At 39.0% G+C, this 15667-nt stretch overlaps 1 protein-coding gene across 13 annotated transcripts in view; it reads left to right on the top strand.

Annotated features, from left to right (window-relative positions):
• LOC149316470 (putative ATP-dependent DNA helicase HFM1) overlaps positions 1–15667 on the top strand; it is a 101320-nt gene that overhangs the window by 29876 nt on the left and 55777 nt on the right. For 3 of the 13 annotated variants that reach the window (XM_089515591.1, XM_089515592.1, XM_089515579.1), the window contains exons 1-4: positions 9099–9197; positions 10709–10802; positions 12640–12752; positions 14763–14805. In XM_089515591.1, coding sequence (XP_089371717.1) covers positions 10723–10802; positions 12640–12752; positions 14763–14805 — 236 coding nt within the window. In that variant the 5' untranslated portion in view covers positions 9099–9197; positions 10709–10722. Of the gene's footprint in view, positions 1–7822; positions 7870–8699; positions 8832–9001; positions 9077–9098; positions 9198–9266; positions 9390–9780; positions 9870–10708; positions 10803–12639; positions 12753–14762; positions 14806–15667 lie in introns of those variants that run through there. The other 10 variants (XM_089515582.1, XM_089515580.1, XM_089515589.1 and 7 more) reach the window with 8 other exon arrangements.

Here is a 15667-nt window from a genome sequence, read left to right as displayed (position 1 = left end):
CCACAGAAATGTATGTCATTTGTATACCACTACACTCATCTATGTCATCTATGTCATTTTGGCCCGATTCTCACAAGAAACAACCAATTAGCTATCCCAACCTGGTGTCCTCTAGAACTGAACTAGAATTTCCAGGATCTAGACCTCTGGAAGTTGTACAGTCGTTCCTCTCAGTTTGCGATGGATCCGTTCCAGACACACACACCCTGAGAAATAGAAAAACCATGGATATAAAGCCCCATTCAGTATAATGGCGGTGCATTCCTGCATGCACCATTTTGTCCTTCCTAGTTTCCCATCCATGGAAACTCAAAACCGCACACGGGAAGTCTGCAAACGGGGAGGGACAAGTGTAGTTCAAAACACCTGGAAGGGAATGGAGTTATAGTAAACCCTCAAACTGCTAGTGGTACTCACATGATTACACAAAAGTAAGCTTTCCAAACAAAAATAAGTCAGATCAGATAGATAACTTGATGTCAGTGTCTACAGTTTTAACTTAGGCTTTGACCTGACATAAAGTTTTCTATGTACATGGTTTCATTTCTTAGCTTATTTTGGGCACATGAACCTCCAACCCATTATCTGAACTAACACAATCCAGAAACAGGTTTGTCTCCTCATCTGTTTGTGAAAAACTGGACTTAGGAATGGATTTGACTTCTGTTTTCTCATTCGTATAAGGTATTTAAGAGGAATTTGTATAAGAACTAGAGTTTTACAACAGGAACCAAATATTGTGTTGAGTACCCCTTTCCAAAATGCTTGGGACCAGAAGTGTTTCTTATTTCTGATTTTTCTGGATTTTGTAATGCCTATATTTGTTTATACAATAAACAACATGTATTGTATGAACAAGTATTGTATCAACACATATGTAACATGTCTTGTCTTCAGACATAGCCTAGTTTGGGGCTGTATAGACAGCCCCTAAGGGGTGGTGGAACGCCACCCTTTTCCCAGCCGGATCGGGGCTGCAGCAGTTACACGCTGCTGACCCGATCTGGCCTGTCTGTGGAGCAAGGAGCCTCAAAAGGCAACTCCTTTTTGTACAGTGGAAAGGGCGCCATAGCTGTCAGCACCGTGAGTTTTCGGTGCTCCTTTTGACATGCGTCATCTGGACACAGTGCCAAAGGAATGCTGTGGTGACACCTGCCATGTGATTAGGCACATGGTATGATGCCGTCGTCTGGGCAGTGTTGGGGCATGCATCATGTGGACACCATGCCCCCACTCTGCCCTGGGGACAACGTTTAGTGCCAGTCTGTCGAGGCCCTAAATCTTGTATTTGCGAGGCTGGAGAGAAGACTGAGGAGCTGTGAAATGACAGAAATCCAAGTATAGTGCTCAGCATGAATCCACAACTCCCACCATTTCACATGTCTCTTCGGACGATATCACACGACTGAAATTGGAAGTATAATCCAGTATCATCCTGAATGGAATCATGCGTATTCACGTTATTGTGTGAAAGGTAACCACATGCGATTGCTGGCAGTCCGAATGCACTCTGAACGCACTCCAAATGCAATCACGCGTCAATCCACAGTTAAGTAAATTCGGTGAACTAGCAAAGTCACAAACCCTGTTCCTAGGCAACTTCGCACTCAGTGTGCTGTTGTTTGGTGTGATGTACATGCCTCCCTTGGTCCTGGTTCCCTCCCCAATCTGGAAGGGGGGGTTCCCATGAAGCCATGCTGCAATTCTGCTGCAATTTTGCTTCTGCTTGTCCTTCAGCATTGCTGAGGGAGACTACTGCCTGTTAATTAAGAGGAATGGACCCGGAGCTATTGGATAACCATTATATTCACGTTTTAATGTGACAAGAGTACTATGGCAGGATACAGACCGCCGCTTTGCGACGGTCTCCCACCGGCGCCATTTGCTCCACACGGGAGCTGCAGCAGCCAAACCACGCGGCTCCTGCGCGGAGCAAAAAAGAAGCTCCATTTCGGAGCTTCTTTTTGCGGCGCCTTTATGATGTCGCGAGGCGCCGCTGGCGCATTTGCGACATCATAGGCGCAGCGACACGTCTGGACGCTATGCGTCCAGTACGTAAACATGGCGGCCTCCATGTGGAAGGGACGCCGCCATGTTGTACGTATGCTATACGTACTAGGGTTAGGGGGTGCAGAAGCACCGCCCCTTCCTAACCCTAGTACGTATAGAATACGTACTATATGGCGGTTTGTATCCCGCCTATATGCTCATTTTAATGTGAATAGAGCATGTTCTTTCAACCATTTTTCCCGGCCCCCTGCCAACCTCTTATGTAAATTGTGGGGTTCCTTGGTTCCTCTCTCTCACTCGCCTAAATATGTTATGCTCCAGTCATCTGGAGTCTCACTGAGCATGTGCAAGGATGCCAATTCACGATTCAGAACCCGCCAATGGGATTGCTTACTTTGCACAGAATCTGGGTTGCGTTCAAGGAGGCCATTACAGTGAATTTAAGATGTAATACATAATCACGGAATTGCATGAATTTTCGAATTGACCTTGCTATCTTCTCTTTCGAAACTGAGAGCCTCCCATCCCGTTTGATAAACTCCTTTGTTCACTACCTGATGAGATGAATGAGGACAAATGCTGCAGCTGGCAGCAAAAGTTTTGGGGCTTTGAGGTTTTTGGATTTTGGATTTCCAGATTAGGGGTGCTCAACTTGTATATTATAGGGACCCGGTCTGTATTGACTATGATTGCTTATGTTTGGTCAGTTGGACACTACTACTTCCATTTTGAAATTGCAGAACTCCTCTGGGAGACAATAAGCAAAATTAACTCTTAATAATTACATTCTTTGGTTATTACTTAAGATACGACACCCTACTCTTCTTTTTTGCCATGATGCGATACTCTACTCCTCCTTTTTGCCATAATGGCTACAGAACATGATAACTGTTGCTCACTCACCTTTAGAAACCATAACAATTCTGAATGAATGGGCCAGTCCCAGACCATCCTGAAGAGGTGAAGATGACATACATTTGAACTTCTAATTGTTGTACATCTAGGATGATGTATTATGTAGCGGACTTTGTTTTCTAAGTCCCAGTGAACTGGTGGAATTTCTCTGAATATAGAACTTTTCTGTTATTTGTGGACTTAATTACCATTTCTTAATGTTTTACTTGAACTTGGACATAATAATAATAATAATAATAATAATAATAATAATAATAATAATAATAATTTGTATCCCACCTCTCCCTGTATTGAACCGAGGCGGTTTTTTTTATTAAATATGTTTATAGTGGTTCTATACTGCTTGATATACTTAAATCTCTAAATAGGTTACATCAAAATACATACTCAGTACACTACAGAAACAATGTAAAGCTGTAAAGTAAAAAGATAATGAATAATTAGAAACACATCAACAAAATGGGTCTGAATATGTCAAGATGCTTCCACTAATTCTTGTTGCAGATGACTTATTGAAGTCAGTGGCACTTACATTAACTGTGACTATTTCCCATTCATTTCAGTGGGTTTATTCTAGATAAGACTGATGTTGGATTTAGCTTCATGTCAGAATGACTGTTAGTTATAGGCCTAACTAGTTAGTTAGGGATTTAGTCAGTAAATAAACTGCCAGTTAAGGGGATTAATCTGGGGATACAAAAAATAAAATTCACATAAAGAGACATACACAGAAAGGAGAGGTTAGTTTTACTGAAAGCTACTTAGCTGTTTAGAATATAACTTCAGAACCTGACTTTTTTGAAAAGGCATGAGTTAGTGCAGTGCTGCATAAAATGTTTTCTCGGCCTCTGGAGAGAAAAATGTTGTCTCACTCCTGGGAGATTCCCTCTGGCTGACATACAAACAGTATTGGTAGGGTCCAGAGGGAGCTGTGTTTAGTTCTCTTAGGGCCCAATTTGGCAACCACTTATGCACTTGACTAACTTCAGGGAAACAATTTGCATGAGTAAGCTTATTCAGGTGTTATAAGTGTTTGCAGGACACAACAGTCAAAAGGCTGGCTATTGAGGTCAGTGAACATTTTTTAACAACAACAACAACAAAATATCAGCTCATAATGCATCAAGCAAGAAAATTAATTATGTTGTTTGAATTTTATTTCTTGTAAGAGCTGCAAAAAAACTAAAAGACTGTACATTAAAAAAATGCTTGAGTCACTATTTTTCAGTTCAAAAAGAAACTGATTTAAACAATAGGGTACTAAATCTGACCATTAAAAGTAGTTTAGCAAAGATGTTCTAAAGACAACCAGGTAGCAGCCTTTCTGTTGAAATTAATAGTTCTTAATTGGTCATAGAAGATACACAAAATAAAACTTGTTTTGTTTCTTTTAAAGGCACTGCTCCAGTAGCTAATGATGGCTACCACATTGCTTCATTATACACTCACCCTTTCACTTATTATTACTTGTGTTTGTGTAATAATTCAGCCTTGGCATGGAAAATTGTTTGTGCTCCTTTACTCAGTGGTAAACATCCATGGAACTTCTCAGGCTTTTAACAGATTTGTACTTAGATGGAACATGTCTTATTGTATTGCTGCATGGATCACTGACCCATGACTTTCTGGTGTTCGTGATTTTTCTAGTCACATTGCTCCAGAATGTACAGGTTTATGACTTGTTATGTGATCTCTGTGAGTCAAAAAGACTCAAAACATATGGCTGATCAGATGTTGGGCTTGAGGGAAATCAAAAATTAAACTGTCTCAGAGCTGCTAAGGGGCTGCTTTGCTATATATTTTATGGGATGTGTGTATGAGTGTTGAAGGAGATGCCATCTTGGGACAAGACTCTAAGAAAAAAATAGTTTGTGAAAATGAACAGTTTGTATGGTCGCTTTCATCTTTAAAGTCTGGTCAGCTAAGAGCAGATGTTGCAAACTAAGATGGAAACTTGCCTCGGGGCAAAAGAATTGGAAAACAGTCTTTCTAATGGTAACAAAGGGAAACTGATTTCTAAAACTACAATGGGTAGATAAAACCCAGTCAAAGTTAAACACCCGTACATTTCACTGATTCTACTAATGATGCTTTAAACCAGACCTTAGAAAAGTTACTTTATTGTAACTCCCCTAACCACATGGACCACTAGCATGTTTAATTCTCCCATTGAAATCAGTGGCATCTAAGTATTTAACCTTGACATGACTGTGTCCAGTGTATTGATAAATATTGTGCAAACACAACTTTATTTTGTTTCTGTGGTTCCTGCATAACATAAACAGGTTTCCACTGGCTGTTGTTTCCACTGTTTTGTTTCAAATAACTCATTAAAAATACCTATGGATTTCAAATATTTCAGTGAGGTTTCTGTATTTGTTTTATACCCACCATATAATAGCTGTACTGTAAACCTAAGCAAATAAATTCACTTTAAGTGTCTTCTTTTGAGGGCAGCAGGGCCATCAAGAATGGGTTCAGGACCCAATGGTGGTTTTTGAGAGAGGGCTCTGGATGTTTGCCCATACCTGAAACACCCGTGAGTGGGGGTGAACGTACACTGGGCCTTATTTGCTGGGGTTTGTTTCAAAGATCCCCATGGATGCTCAAGTCCTGTTAAATACAATGGCATAGTAAAATGGTATCCCTTATATGAAATGGAAAAATCAAGGTTTGCTTTTTAGAATTTTTATATTTTTGGAATATTTTCAAACTGTGAATTCAACCATTATCCGTGGATAAAGAATCTGTGGATACGGAGGACCAACTATATAGTCACCACCACCCACAAGATGTATCCCCCCCCCCCCCCGGTTACTTGCACCCAGGACATGCACCCAGAAGCTACCTCTTTCTGCCTTGTGTGTCCCTTAGCAGCCAATCCAGGCCTATCGAGAAAAGTTCAGAATCTGGTTGGAGGAAGAGGTGTCCGTGAAGCACTACGAGGGCTGCTAGCTTGGGCTGTGGCAATGGAAGTGCTGTTGCTCCTCTTCTTCCAGGCAGCTGAGGACACAGTTGCTGACCACTTCTAGGTCTCCATCTCATCCTCCACCACCATTGTTTGAGGTCTCAAAACTTACCCATTGCTTTTTCTGATGCCACCCCCCTGCCTTTTCTTCTCATTTCCCTTCCTCTCACACACTTACATTAGTACGGCCTCATTCCCACTACATTTTAAATTGGTTTGCAAACTGCTCTGAAGTGGTTCACACTTGAACTGAATCACTGAAGTGGTTTGGAGGGGGGGGCATGCACTAGACCCATTTAACACACATCTTTTTGATGATGATTTTTCCTGTGTCTTTTTTGATAAATCAATTCTGCATGTGTGTGAATGAGATGCAGATTGGAATCGATTTAATTTTGTCCTTCGGACAGCTGAAGTGAGTCTATTTTGAATCAATTCATTTGTCAATGTGAACAACAAGTGGGTTATTTTACAAAGGAAAAAAATGCCATCGGGGCAAATGTAGTGTGAATCATGCTCCACTGTCAAATCGATCCATTGATTCGGATTGCAAACTGTTTTACAGTCCACCCTTCCCTTACACAGGAGATCCATTCTGCCCCCGGCATAAGGGGAATTTCACGTATGCTCAAGTCCCATTTAAATGAATGGGGCTCTTGTATGCGGCAACACGGTGACATGGCAGTGTGCGTGCGCCATGTGCACGTGTGCCATTATCCCTTCCAGGGCCAAAGCGACTTTCAGCATATGCTGAAAACTGCGTAAGGTGTGCCCGCATATAACACAGGTGCATTGTATTTGTAAGTGGAAATGAGGTCTCTATCATCTTGCTCATCTATGGCTTCCTTTCCCTCACTGGAACCAAGTCCTGCTGTTTCTTGCAGCAAGATGGGCCAGCTAAATATTTTGTAATTCTGCATAGTATTAGAGAAAGAGCCAGCATGGTGTAATCGTTTACGCATTGGACTACAACTCTGAAGATCAGAGTTCGATTTCCTGCTCCGCTGTGTAAAGCCACAGGGTGACATCAGACAACTAACACACTCTCAGTCCCAGAAAATCCCATGATAGGTTGCCATGGCGCACAACAACAGCAACTAACTGTTATTATTTTCTTTGCTCTTTAATTAAAATCATGGAGGCTTCTCTTGAGCAATTCAATGTTCTCTGCCTAGCAAAGGGGTCTATGACCTTCCCCACAAAGAATGGAGATGAAGCGTGGTGTTGAACTACAACTCTGGAGATGCGAATTCAGTTTCATACTTGGCCATGGAAACCCACTGATTGACCTCGAGCAACTCACACACTCTCAGCCACAGCAACCCCCATGATAGATTTCTCTTAGGGGTGCCATAAGTCAGAAATGACTTGTCATCATTATCACTATTATTGTTGTTATTGTTATTGTTGTCTTTGAAAGTTAATCAAGAGCATGGGTCTCTTAAGAGATTCAATGTCTCCTGCCTATCAAAGGGGGCTGTGACCTCACAAAGGATGGAGACATGTTGGATCTTGGAGGAAGCACCTTTTTGTCTTACTAATGGGATTCAAATTTTATCTCCTGTAGTTTGTAATACAGCGGGCCCTTAGTATCTATCTACTGGGGTTTGTTCCAGGACCCCTGTGGATACCAAAATCCGTGGATGCTCAAGTCCCATTATATAAAGTGGGGTACTAAAATGGTGTCCCTTATATAAAATACCAAAATCGAGGTTTGCTTTTAGGAATGTATATATATTTAGAATATTTTCAAGATGTGGATGGTTGTATCTGTGGATACAAAATCCATGGATATTGAGGGCTGACTGTAATTTGTTCCCAGTGTGTGGGAGGTGGGAGGTGGGGTGTATGGGCCACACAAGGTGACACCATAAGATGGGGTGACACTACTGCTCCCCAAATATCTGCCTTTAAAACAATGAAAAGATGGTGTGAGTGGGGCTAGGCTCAGTGGAAGGAAAAAGGAGAGGCCCCAGGTTTGTAAATACAGGTCCAATACACACTGCAGAAATAATCCAGTCTGAGACCGCTATAACTGCCCGTGCCCTGGTTCATTGCTAGGCAATTCTAAGAACTGTAGTGTTTGTGAGACATTTAGCCTTCACTGTCACAATAAACTACAATTCTCAGGATTCCCTAGCACTAAGCCAGGGCAGTTAAAGTGATCTCAGACTGGATTATTTCTGCAGTGTGTTTTGGACCACAATAATTTTTTTAAAACAAAATTATTATTTTTTTAATTTTTAAAAATTATTTTTTAAACAATTCTTTTAAAAAAAATCACACATCTTACCCAATTTTCACTTTAACCACATGAAACTACATACATGTAAATTCATTTAGACTGTGCATATGATAATTGTATTTTAAAGGTATAATTTACATTTTGCTAGTTATTTCACAACTGTTGCCATTACGTTCAGTGATATGCGGGAATCACAATTTATGAGTAACATGAGTACAAAAAAAAAAAAAAAAAATTACTAAGGGTTTTGTATGGTGTGGGGGTGACACCATACAACCCTTTAGCTTTAAGGGGCTGCAATTTCAAACTACACACCCCAGAAAAATGACATTTTCCAACAAAATAAACCGCCTTTTCCTGTCCCATTCATTTGCAAACTCTTTAAAAGAGTAACTCTCCTCTTGATTGAGGCGATTTTCTGCACATCACTGTTAAAGTTTAAGCATCTTTGTGGCATAAGCCACAAAACCAAAGTGAAACCATTTTTCCCCTTCCTTCATTCATCCATGTAAGGTTTGTGTTGCCTAAGAACAGCATCGAATAAGGAACTACAGCTCCCATAATTTCTCTTTTGCCACTGCTGGGTTTATTTCTTTGCCTCCTGAAAGCTCTTGAAGAGGGGCAAGGATCCCTGTTTCCCACATTACAAAAGCAAATGGCGTTGTACGTTTTTAAAGCAAAAAAAGTCTTTGTGTGAGGGAATTATTTTTCTTCTACAAAAGGAATAAGTTTCAAAAGATGAACAGTTTTGTTGTCTGAAGCATTTCCTTGGCCTGTTCTCTCAATTTTTATCATTTTGGGCTGCCTTTGTTGTTATTGTTGTGTGCCATCAAGTCGTTTCTGACTGGCGAACCCATTACTTGTTTTCTTGACAAGTTTCTCCTAACCATGTTTGCCATTGCCATCCTCTGAGGCTGAGAGGGTGTGACTTGCTTAAGGTCAACTAGTGGGTCTCTCAAGGCTGAGCGGGGATTCGAACTCTGGTCTCCAGAGTTAGACGCTTAAACCACACCACTCTCTAGGTTTCCTTTAGAGGCTAGGAATAAACCAATTATTCAGGTGGTATTTCTTCCATTGGGAAGAAGAGAGTAGACTGTATTTTCCTAAAAATTAGGGATAGGCCACAGACACAGTTTATTTTGAAAGACATATTCCTGAAGAAACCCTTCATGCTAAACTCTTGGGGCTGCTCTTAGTTTGGAGTATCTTTAATAACGGTGGTCACAATTTACCACAGGGACAAACACTGAGGAAAGGACCAACCTCCTATCCCCATAAATAAAACCTTACAAATTGTCTATGTTTCTAGGTTCAGGTTTTGTTGTTGTGTTTGTGGGCCTATAAGTTATTTTTTGACTTATGGCCACCATAAAGCGAACCTATTATTATTATTATTATTATTATTATTATTATTATTATTATGCTTTCTTTATATAGTGCTGTAGATTTGCACAGCACTGTACATACAAACAATAAACTAGATAAGAGTAAACCCGCCCATTGTGTACAGTCTAATAAATAATAGCAGAATACATATAAATAACACATAACAAAAACTATGATTGGGTTTTCTGGGCAAGTTTCTTCAGAGGTTGGATTTGGTTTAGCTATATATGAAATTTTAAAATGGCTCCTTGCCTTGCTTCTCTTTGTTTTGACTGTATACTGAGAGGAAAAATGAGTGAGGCAATTGGTCTTTCCTTGGTCATTTTAGCCTCAGTCTTTCCCTTAGTAAGGAAATATTGTGTGTGTGTGTGTGTGTGTGTGTATTCCCTTCCAAGGGATTGGTCCAGTAGCCTTTTGTGTATTGGTGTATATTCTCTATTTTTGGTATTTGTGTGTGTAAATATATATATATTGTGGAATATATATATACACACACACACACACACACACACATACTTACACACAAAAACACACACACACACACACACACACACACATATATAGTCCACAAAACATATATACTTATACACAAAACAGAATATATACACCAATACAAACAAAAACACCATTCCCCCACTTCCTTGGAAAGGATATTTGTTTGTTTGTTTGGTATATTCATGGCCAAAAATCTACAAAAGTTATGCTCCTCGGTCCAAAACGCACTGCAGAAATAATCCAGTTTGAGACTGCTTTACCTGCCCTGGCTCGGTGCTAGGGAGTCCTGGGAATTGTAGTTTATTGTGGCCCCAGAGCCCTCTGACAGAGAAGGCTAAATGTCTCACAAAACTACAGTTCCCAGAATCCCCTAGCATTGCTCTAGGGCCGTTAAAGTGGTCTCAAACTGGATTATTTCTACAGTATGTTTTGGACCCTTGTTAGATTAGGAAAACCTGAGGCTCTAAAAGAGGTTGGTAGGAGTTCTGTGGGAGATCATAATTTGGGGATAAAATTTATTTTTGATCTGTAGATGTAAATCATTTTCATGCAGAGGTTTACTGAACATGATTTTAAGGGCTGTCCCAGGATAAAAAGATTAAGAAAGGCTGGATTAGACTGCCAGAATAACACAGAGAAAAATAGACTATAAATGTAATAAACAACGTTAATTCCTTTGTCTCTTACAGCATGTTGAGACGTCATGTCTCATTTCGATACAATGACTGAACCTGCCTTTTATCTGGACAATTTGTTTTTTGAAGGACCAAGTGGAAAGCAAAAGTAAGTTGGCCCTATGATTTGTTGGTAAATCATACTTGTGGTTGATTTTTTAAGGTGTTGTATTTCTGGTTTTATTACATGCTTAGTAAAACACTGGAAATTAATCTTCACCCAGCCACAGTAATGGGATCTCTTTAGCCTAGAATAGTTTGTTCATTTTAGAAATTATTCATATTTATTTTTCCTAATTTGTAAAATATAATGGCACAGTCCTGATTTTTGTTGCTGCTCTTAATGGCTGTCAAGTTGGCTTTGGCTTATGACTACTTTGTAAATGAGAGGCCTTCAAGATACCCTGTTATTATCAGCCCTGGGCTGCTGCCATACTACACAATTAATACAGTTTGACACCATTTTAACTGCCATGACTCATGATTTTTATTTTATTTTTTTGGATTTATGAGTATTTGCATATATATAATGAGCTATCTTAGAGATGGGACCCAAGTCTAAACACAAAATTCATTTATGTTAGGTATATACCTTATACACATAGCCTGAAGGTAATTTTATACACACACTTGAGTCTCAAAATGCTTGGGACCAACACTGCTTGGGATTTCAGGAGTTTTTAAATTTTCAAATATTTGTATTTGCATATATGTACGTAATGTGTTATCTTGGAGATGGAACTCAAATCTAAACACAAATACATTTATGTTTCCTATGTACCTCACACATAGGCAGAAAATAATTTTATATGGTATTTTTTAGTAATCTTGGGTATGAAACAAGGTTTGTGTACACTGAACCATCAGAAAGCAATGGTGTCACTATCTTAGCTATCCATGTGGATAATTTTGGATTTTGGAGTATTTTGGAATCTGGAATTCCAGATAAGGGATACTCAACCTGTATTACAAGTTCTGTGTTACAAGCCATTTCTGGTCTCGTTTCTGCAGGCAGGATAGAGCTTTTCCATCTTGTGCTTCCAATTATCTAATCTATTCCACTTCTATACTAACCATATGGTGTGCCCTCCATGTATACAGTCACCTGTTTGATTGCATAAAGGATGTGTTTGCGATGAACAAATTGTTGGTCTCAGATTAAATAAATCATGCTCCTGCTTCATTTCTTAATCTTAGACCAAATTCTTCTACAGTTTTTGGTCCTGCTTTCACATTCCAATCTCCCAGCTGAACATCGTTTTGGTTTGAGTCCAGTTGTGCCACAGCACTGCTTGTACTTCCCTTTCCCATTAGCTTCTGACCTGGGGAGCTATGCTACTATTAGCATAGCTCTTGCTTCACCACCACCACAGAAAGGAAGTTGGTTCCAATAATACTGTATATATTTTATTATGCCTTTATTGTACAGTTAGTTTGTTAGACGGCTTCTTAAGGGAGATCCATATCAAAACAGTTCCTGCAGTGTCAGTTGCAGAAGATCAGATAACAGAATATATCAAAATATGCAGAACTATAGTTGTCAAGTTTTGATCTCAGCATGCCAAATTTACATTTAGTTGGAGGAGTTTAACAGGAGCCTTGTTTGTGAATATAACATATTTTCTTTCTCTTTAAAATTTTTATTTTCAACACAAAATATAAAACATGACAAAATTAACAGACATTCAGTATTTTCACAGCTGATACATTCATTCCATTTCAAATGTTAATTTCCATCCTATCAAAACTTGATACTTTGGATATTTTAACTGACTTATAACATATTTTTCAAACCATACATTTTGAATATAGCACATTTCCCAAGTTAATATTAAAATGAGTAATTTAGAAGTGACACATGAGTCAATTTGTTCTCTTGTGGTTTGTCATTAATTTAGTTGGAAACACTTAACGTTTCTTGTTTCGTGTTAATATGCTGGAATCAGATCTCTGGAAGATGAAGAGCCAACAAACTGGTATCTTGCACCTGTTCCATCTGCTTTGGAAATTCCACCTACTCAAGAGCTACAGATGGAACTGGAAAAAAATAACCAAAAAGGTAAAATGTTTTGTAGATATTTTTAATATAGAATAACACATACGAGTAAAATGAGTACAGACCACTCACTTGAAATAAGTAAGTACGTCTTTGCCTGTCCCCCTGATGTACAAAATGAGTTGAGTCTGAACCAAACTAGATGAGATGTAAATGCCATCATGCAATACAGTAATCATTGAGGCAGAGATATCACTATTAATTGCCAATTCCAAGCTGCTGTTGTGCGCCTTCCAATAGTTTCCAACTTATGATGACCCTAGAGTGAACCTATCACAGGGTTCCTTTGGCAAGATTTGTTCAGAACAGAGGTTTCCAGAATCATAGTCCAGCACACAAACCACAACACCACACTGGCTCAAGCTGTAACTCAGGGTTAAAATCTTCCCCCCTCCCGGCACTCCAAGTTGCTGTTCATCCCAGGAGGATAGGTGCTCCTGGCACTACTGGCTGTTTCTCTCCCAGCAGCAAAAAGTAATTAGGATGGGATGATTTTAATTGGAAGCATGGTAGAGAGGAAATCTTAACCCTACACACTGTAGTCCCATTTTATTTATTTATTTTTGTGATGGTGGGGAGAGGAGGAGTATCTTAATGGAAGAAGCCCCATCTTGATTCCATTTCCTTTTTTCACCCGCTAGATCCTGATATATGAAACCTAACACTACACATACTTTGTTGGGCCTGCATAAGCAGCCTGACTATATGAGGCAATGCAGTCTCTTCTATCCACAAAATTTCCAGGGCATGCTATTTTTCAGCTTCCACGTTTTCATCTTTTGTCAGACACTGGGGAGGTGGGGGGGGATTGGGAGGGCAATGCTTTTTAAAAAATTTCAGCTGTGAAATATCTAAATCAGACACCGAGGTGCCTGGTATTCAGGTTTTGTAGGTTACTGATTGTAGAATGTAGCAATATGCAGTAAATAGAATAAATGCATGCAACAATATCAGACTATTTAGAAAGCAAAAGGGGAAAAGAAAGAAAGATACTGGACATGTCCAGTATTGCATTCCACATTGCGGCAAACCGCACAGTGAGAACAATTCAAATTATATATTCTCAGAGCATTCTACATACTCTATAACATGCTGAAAATCATGGTGATCATAGCATGCCCTCTTTTCTATTTAGTGAGCTATAATTTGTGCTTGCAAATTAGCCCTAAGATGTTTTATTTTGAAAGGAAGGTAAATTTTATTTACATTTTTGGAAACCTAGTATAGCTTTAATCTGAAACGCTAATATGAGGTTCCATAACATTTGAAACGTTAGACCCTGAGATATGTACAGCATGCAATTCAGGTTTCACTCTGTTTAAAAGACTAGTGTGTATTAGATATTCAGTTTATAAGATGTAAGAATGGGCTGTCTGTATAAAGTGGGGTGGGAATTCCACATGTTGTTGGATTATAACTCCCAGCATTCCTCACCTCCAGCTGCGCTAGAAGGGGCTGTTGGGAGTTGCAGGCCAACAACATCTATAGAATTACATGATTCTCATATCTGACATAGACATAAATGTAATATTTATTACGGAACATTTGAAATTCAAGCACTCTTCTCGATGTATTGCTCAAATACGTATTGCAGCAGTAGATAGCTTCTCTGTCAGTGACCATTTGATAAAAAAAAAAGCAGGTAAGATATTTTATAACTACAGTAGTATTATTGGCAAAAGTGGAATAGCACAATAAGATGAAGTGACTTGACTGATCCTTGGTAGGCAACAAACAGCATCTTTTTGTATGTAGCATGCGCAAAGAGAATTAATATGGTATCTGTTAAGAATGCAAAATCCTAAATAATGTGAATGCATGTACTTCCCTATGAATTCTAACAAGCAATGTCTATAGATGTTAAAGTGGAGGAGATCGATATATGTCACTTTCAGGCCCATAGCTTGGAATCACCTCCATTGTTCCTTCATGACCTTGATTAATATGAAAATAGAGCTTTTCAACTACTGTGTTGGAACCTATCAGAAAATAAAGTATTAATTAATTTTCCAGAAGAAGAAAGTGATGAAAGCATCTCCTCAAAATTCAGGAAAAGGTAGGGGTTTTTTTTTAGCCAATTATAATAATTCATCAAATATCAACCATATTATTTTAGATACATTTGTCAAAGACTGAGTTTTTGATCTTTGAAATGAAAGTGCTTAATAGGGCTCCAGGCAGTTGCATTAATATTCTTTTGAATGTAAGAAAACTGGGATACTTCCTTTTGGCAGTATTTTAATACAGTAATTAGATTTGCTTTAGGCACAACCCTTTTAAAACAAGGATTTAAACACAGGATTTAGTTTATTACTTTAGTTAAGAGGTGACTTACTACCACATACACTTTTAAAATCCCACACAAAGACATACTCCTGTGATATATTCCAGATAAATTAGTTTGTTGTCACCGGATTCCTATAAGCAGTCCAGCTGCTTTAAAAGTCAGTCGCAACATTCAAATTGTGTTAATAGGAATGGACTGCAGTCTTGGCAAATTTGGTGTGGTAAACTGTCACGATGCATTTCAGGAATTTGCCCTGGAAGTCCAGGTAACTTTATAAACTATGTAGGATGGATCTGGACAGCTGATACTCAACCCATCTAAAAGGTCTATGCCCTTTTGTGATCTGTATTATTCAGTGGAAGTGAATTACAAGTGAGCAGATTTCCCCTCTTACAAAGAAACAGTATTGTTAACCTTTTTCTTTTCAAGTTTTCTTCTATTGTATACACTTTAGATACACTTCAGAATAGGCAAACCATACGTGATTTTCCAGAGGCTCAGTCTGAATTGTTTTGCATGTTACGTTGAAGCAGAAAAAAAAGTTGTTGATTTTCTGAGCAAACATCTCCTAGTGGAAAGTCGCCATCTTTCCTATGCTGCTTGTCTGAGAAATAACTAGCTCCAAATAGCT

Source organism: Sceloporus occidentalis, unplaced genomic scaffold (assembly GCF_023333645.1).
Source record: "Sceloporus occidentalis isolate IW3139 unplaced genomic scaffold, rSceOcc1.0.p SCAF_3, whole genome shotgun sequence".
Classification (NCBI taxonomy): Eukaryota; Metazoa; Chordata; class Lepidosauria; order Squamata; family Phrynosomatidae; genus Sceloporus; species Sceloporus occidentalis.
Note: the sequence above shows the minus strand (reverse complement) of the source record. Positions and strands in the feature narration are given on the sequence as shown.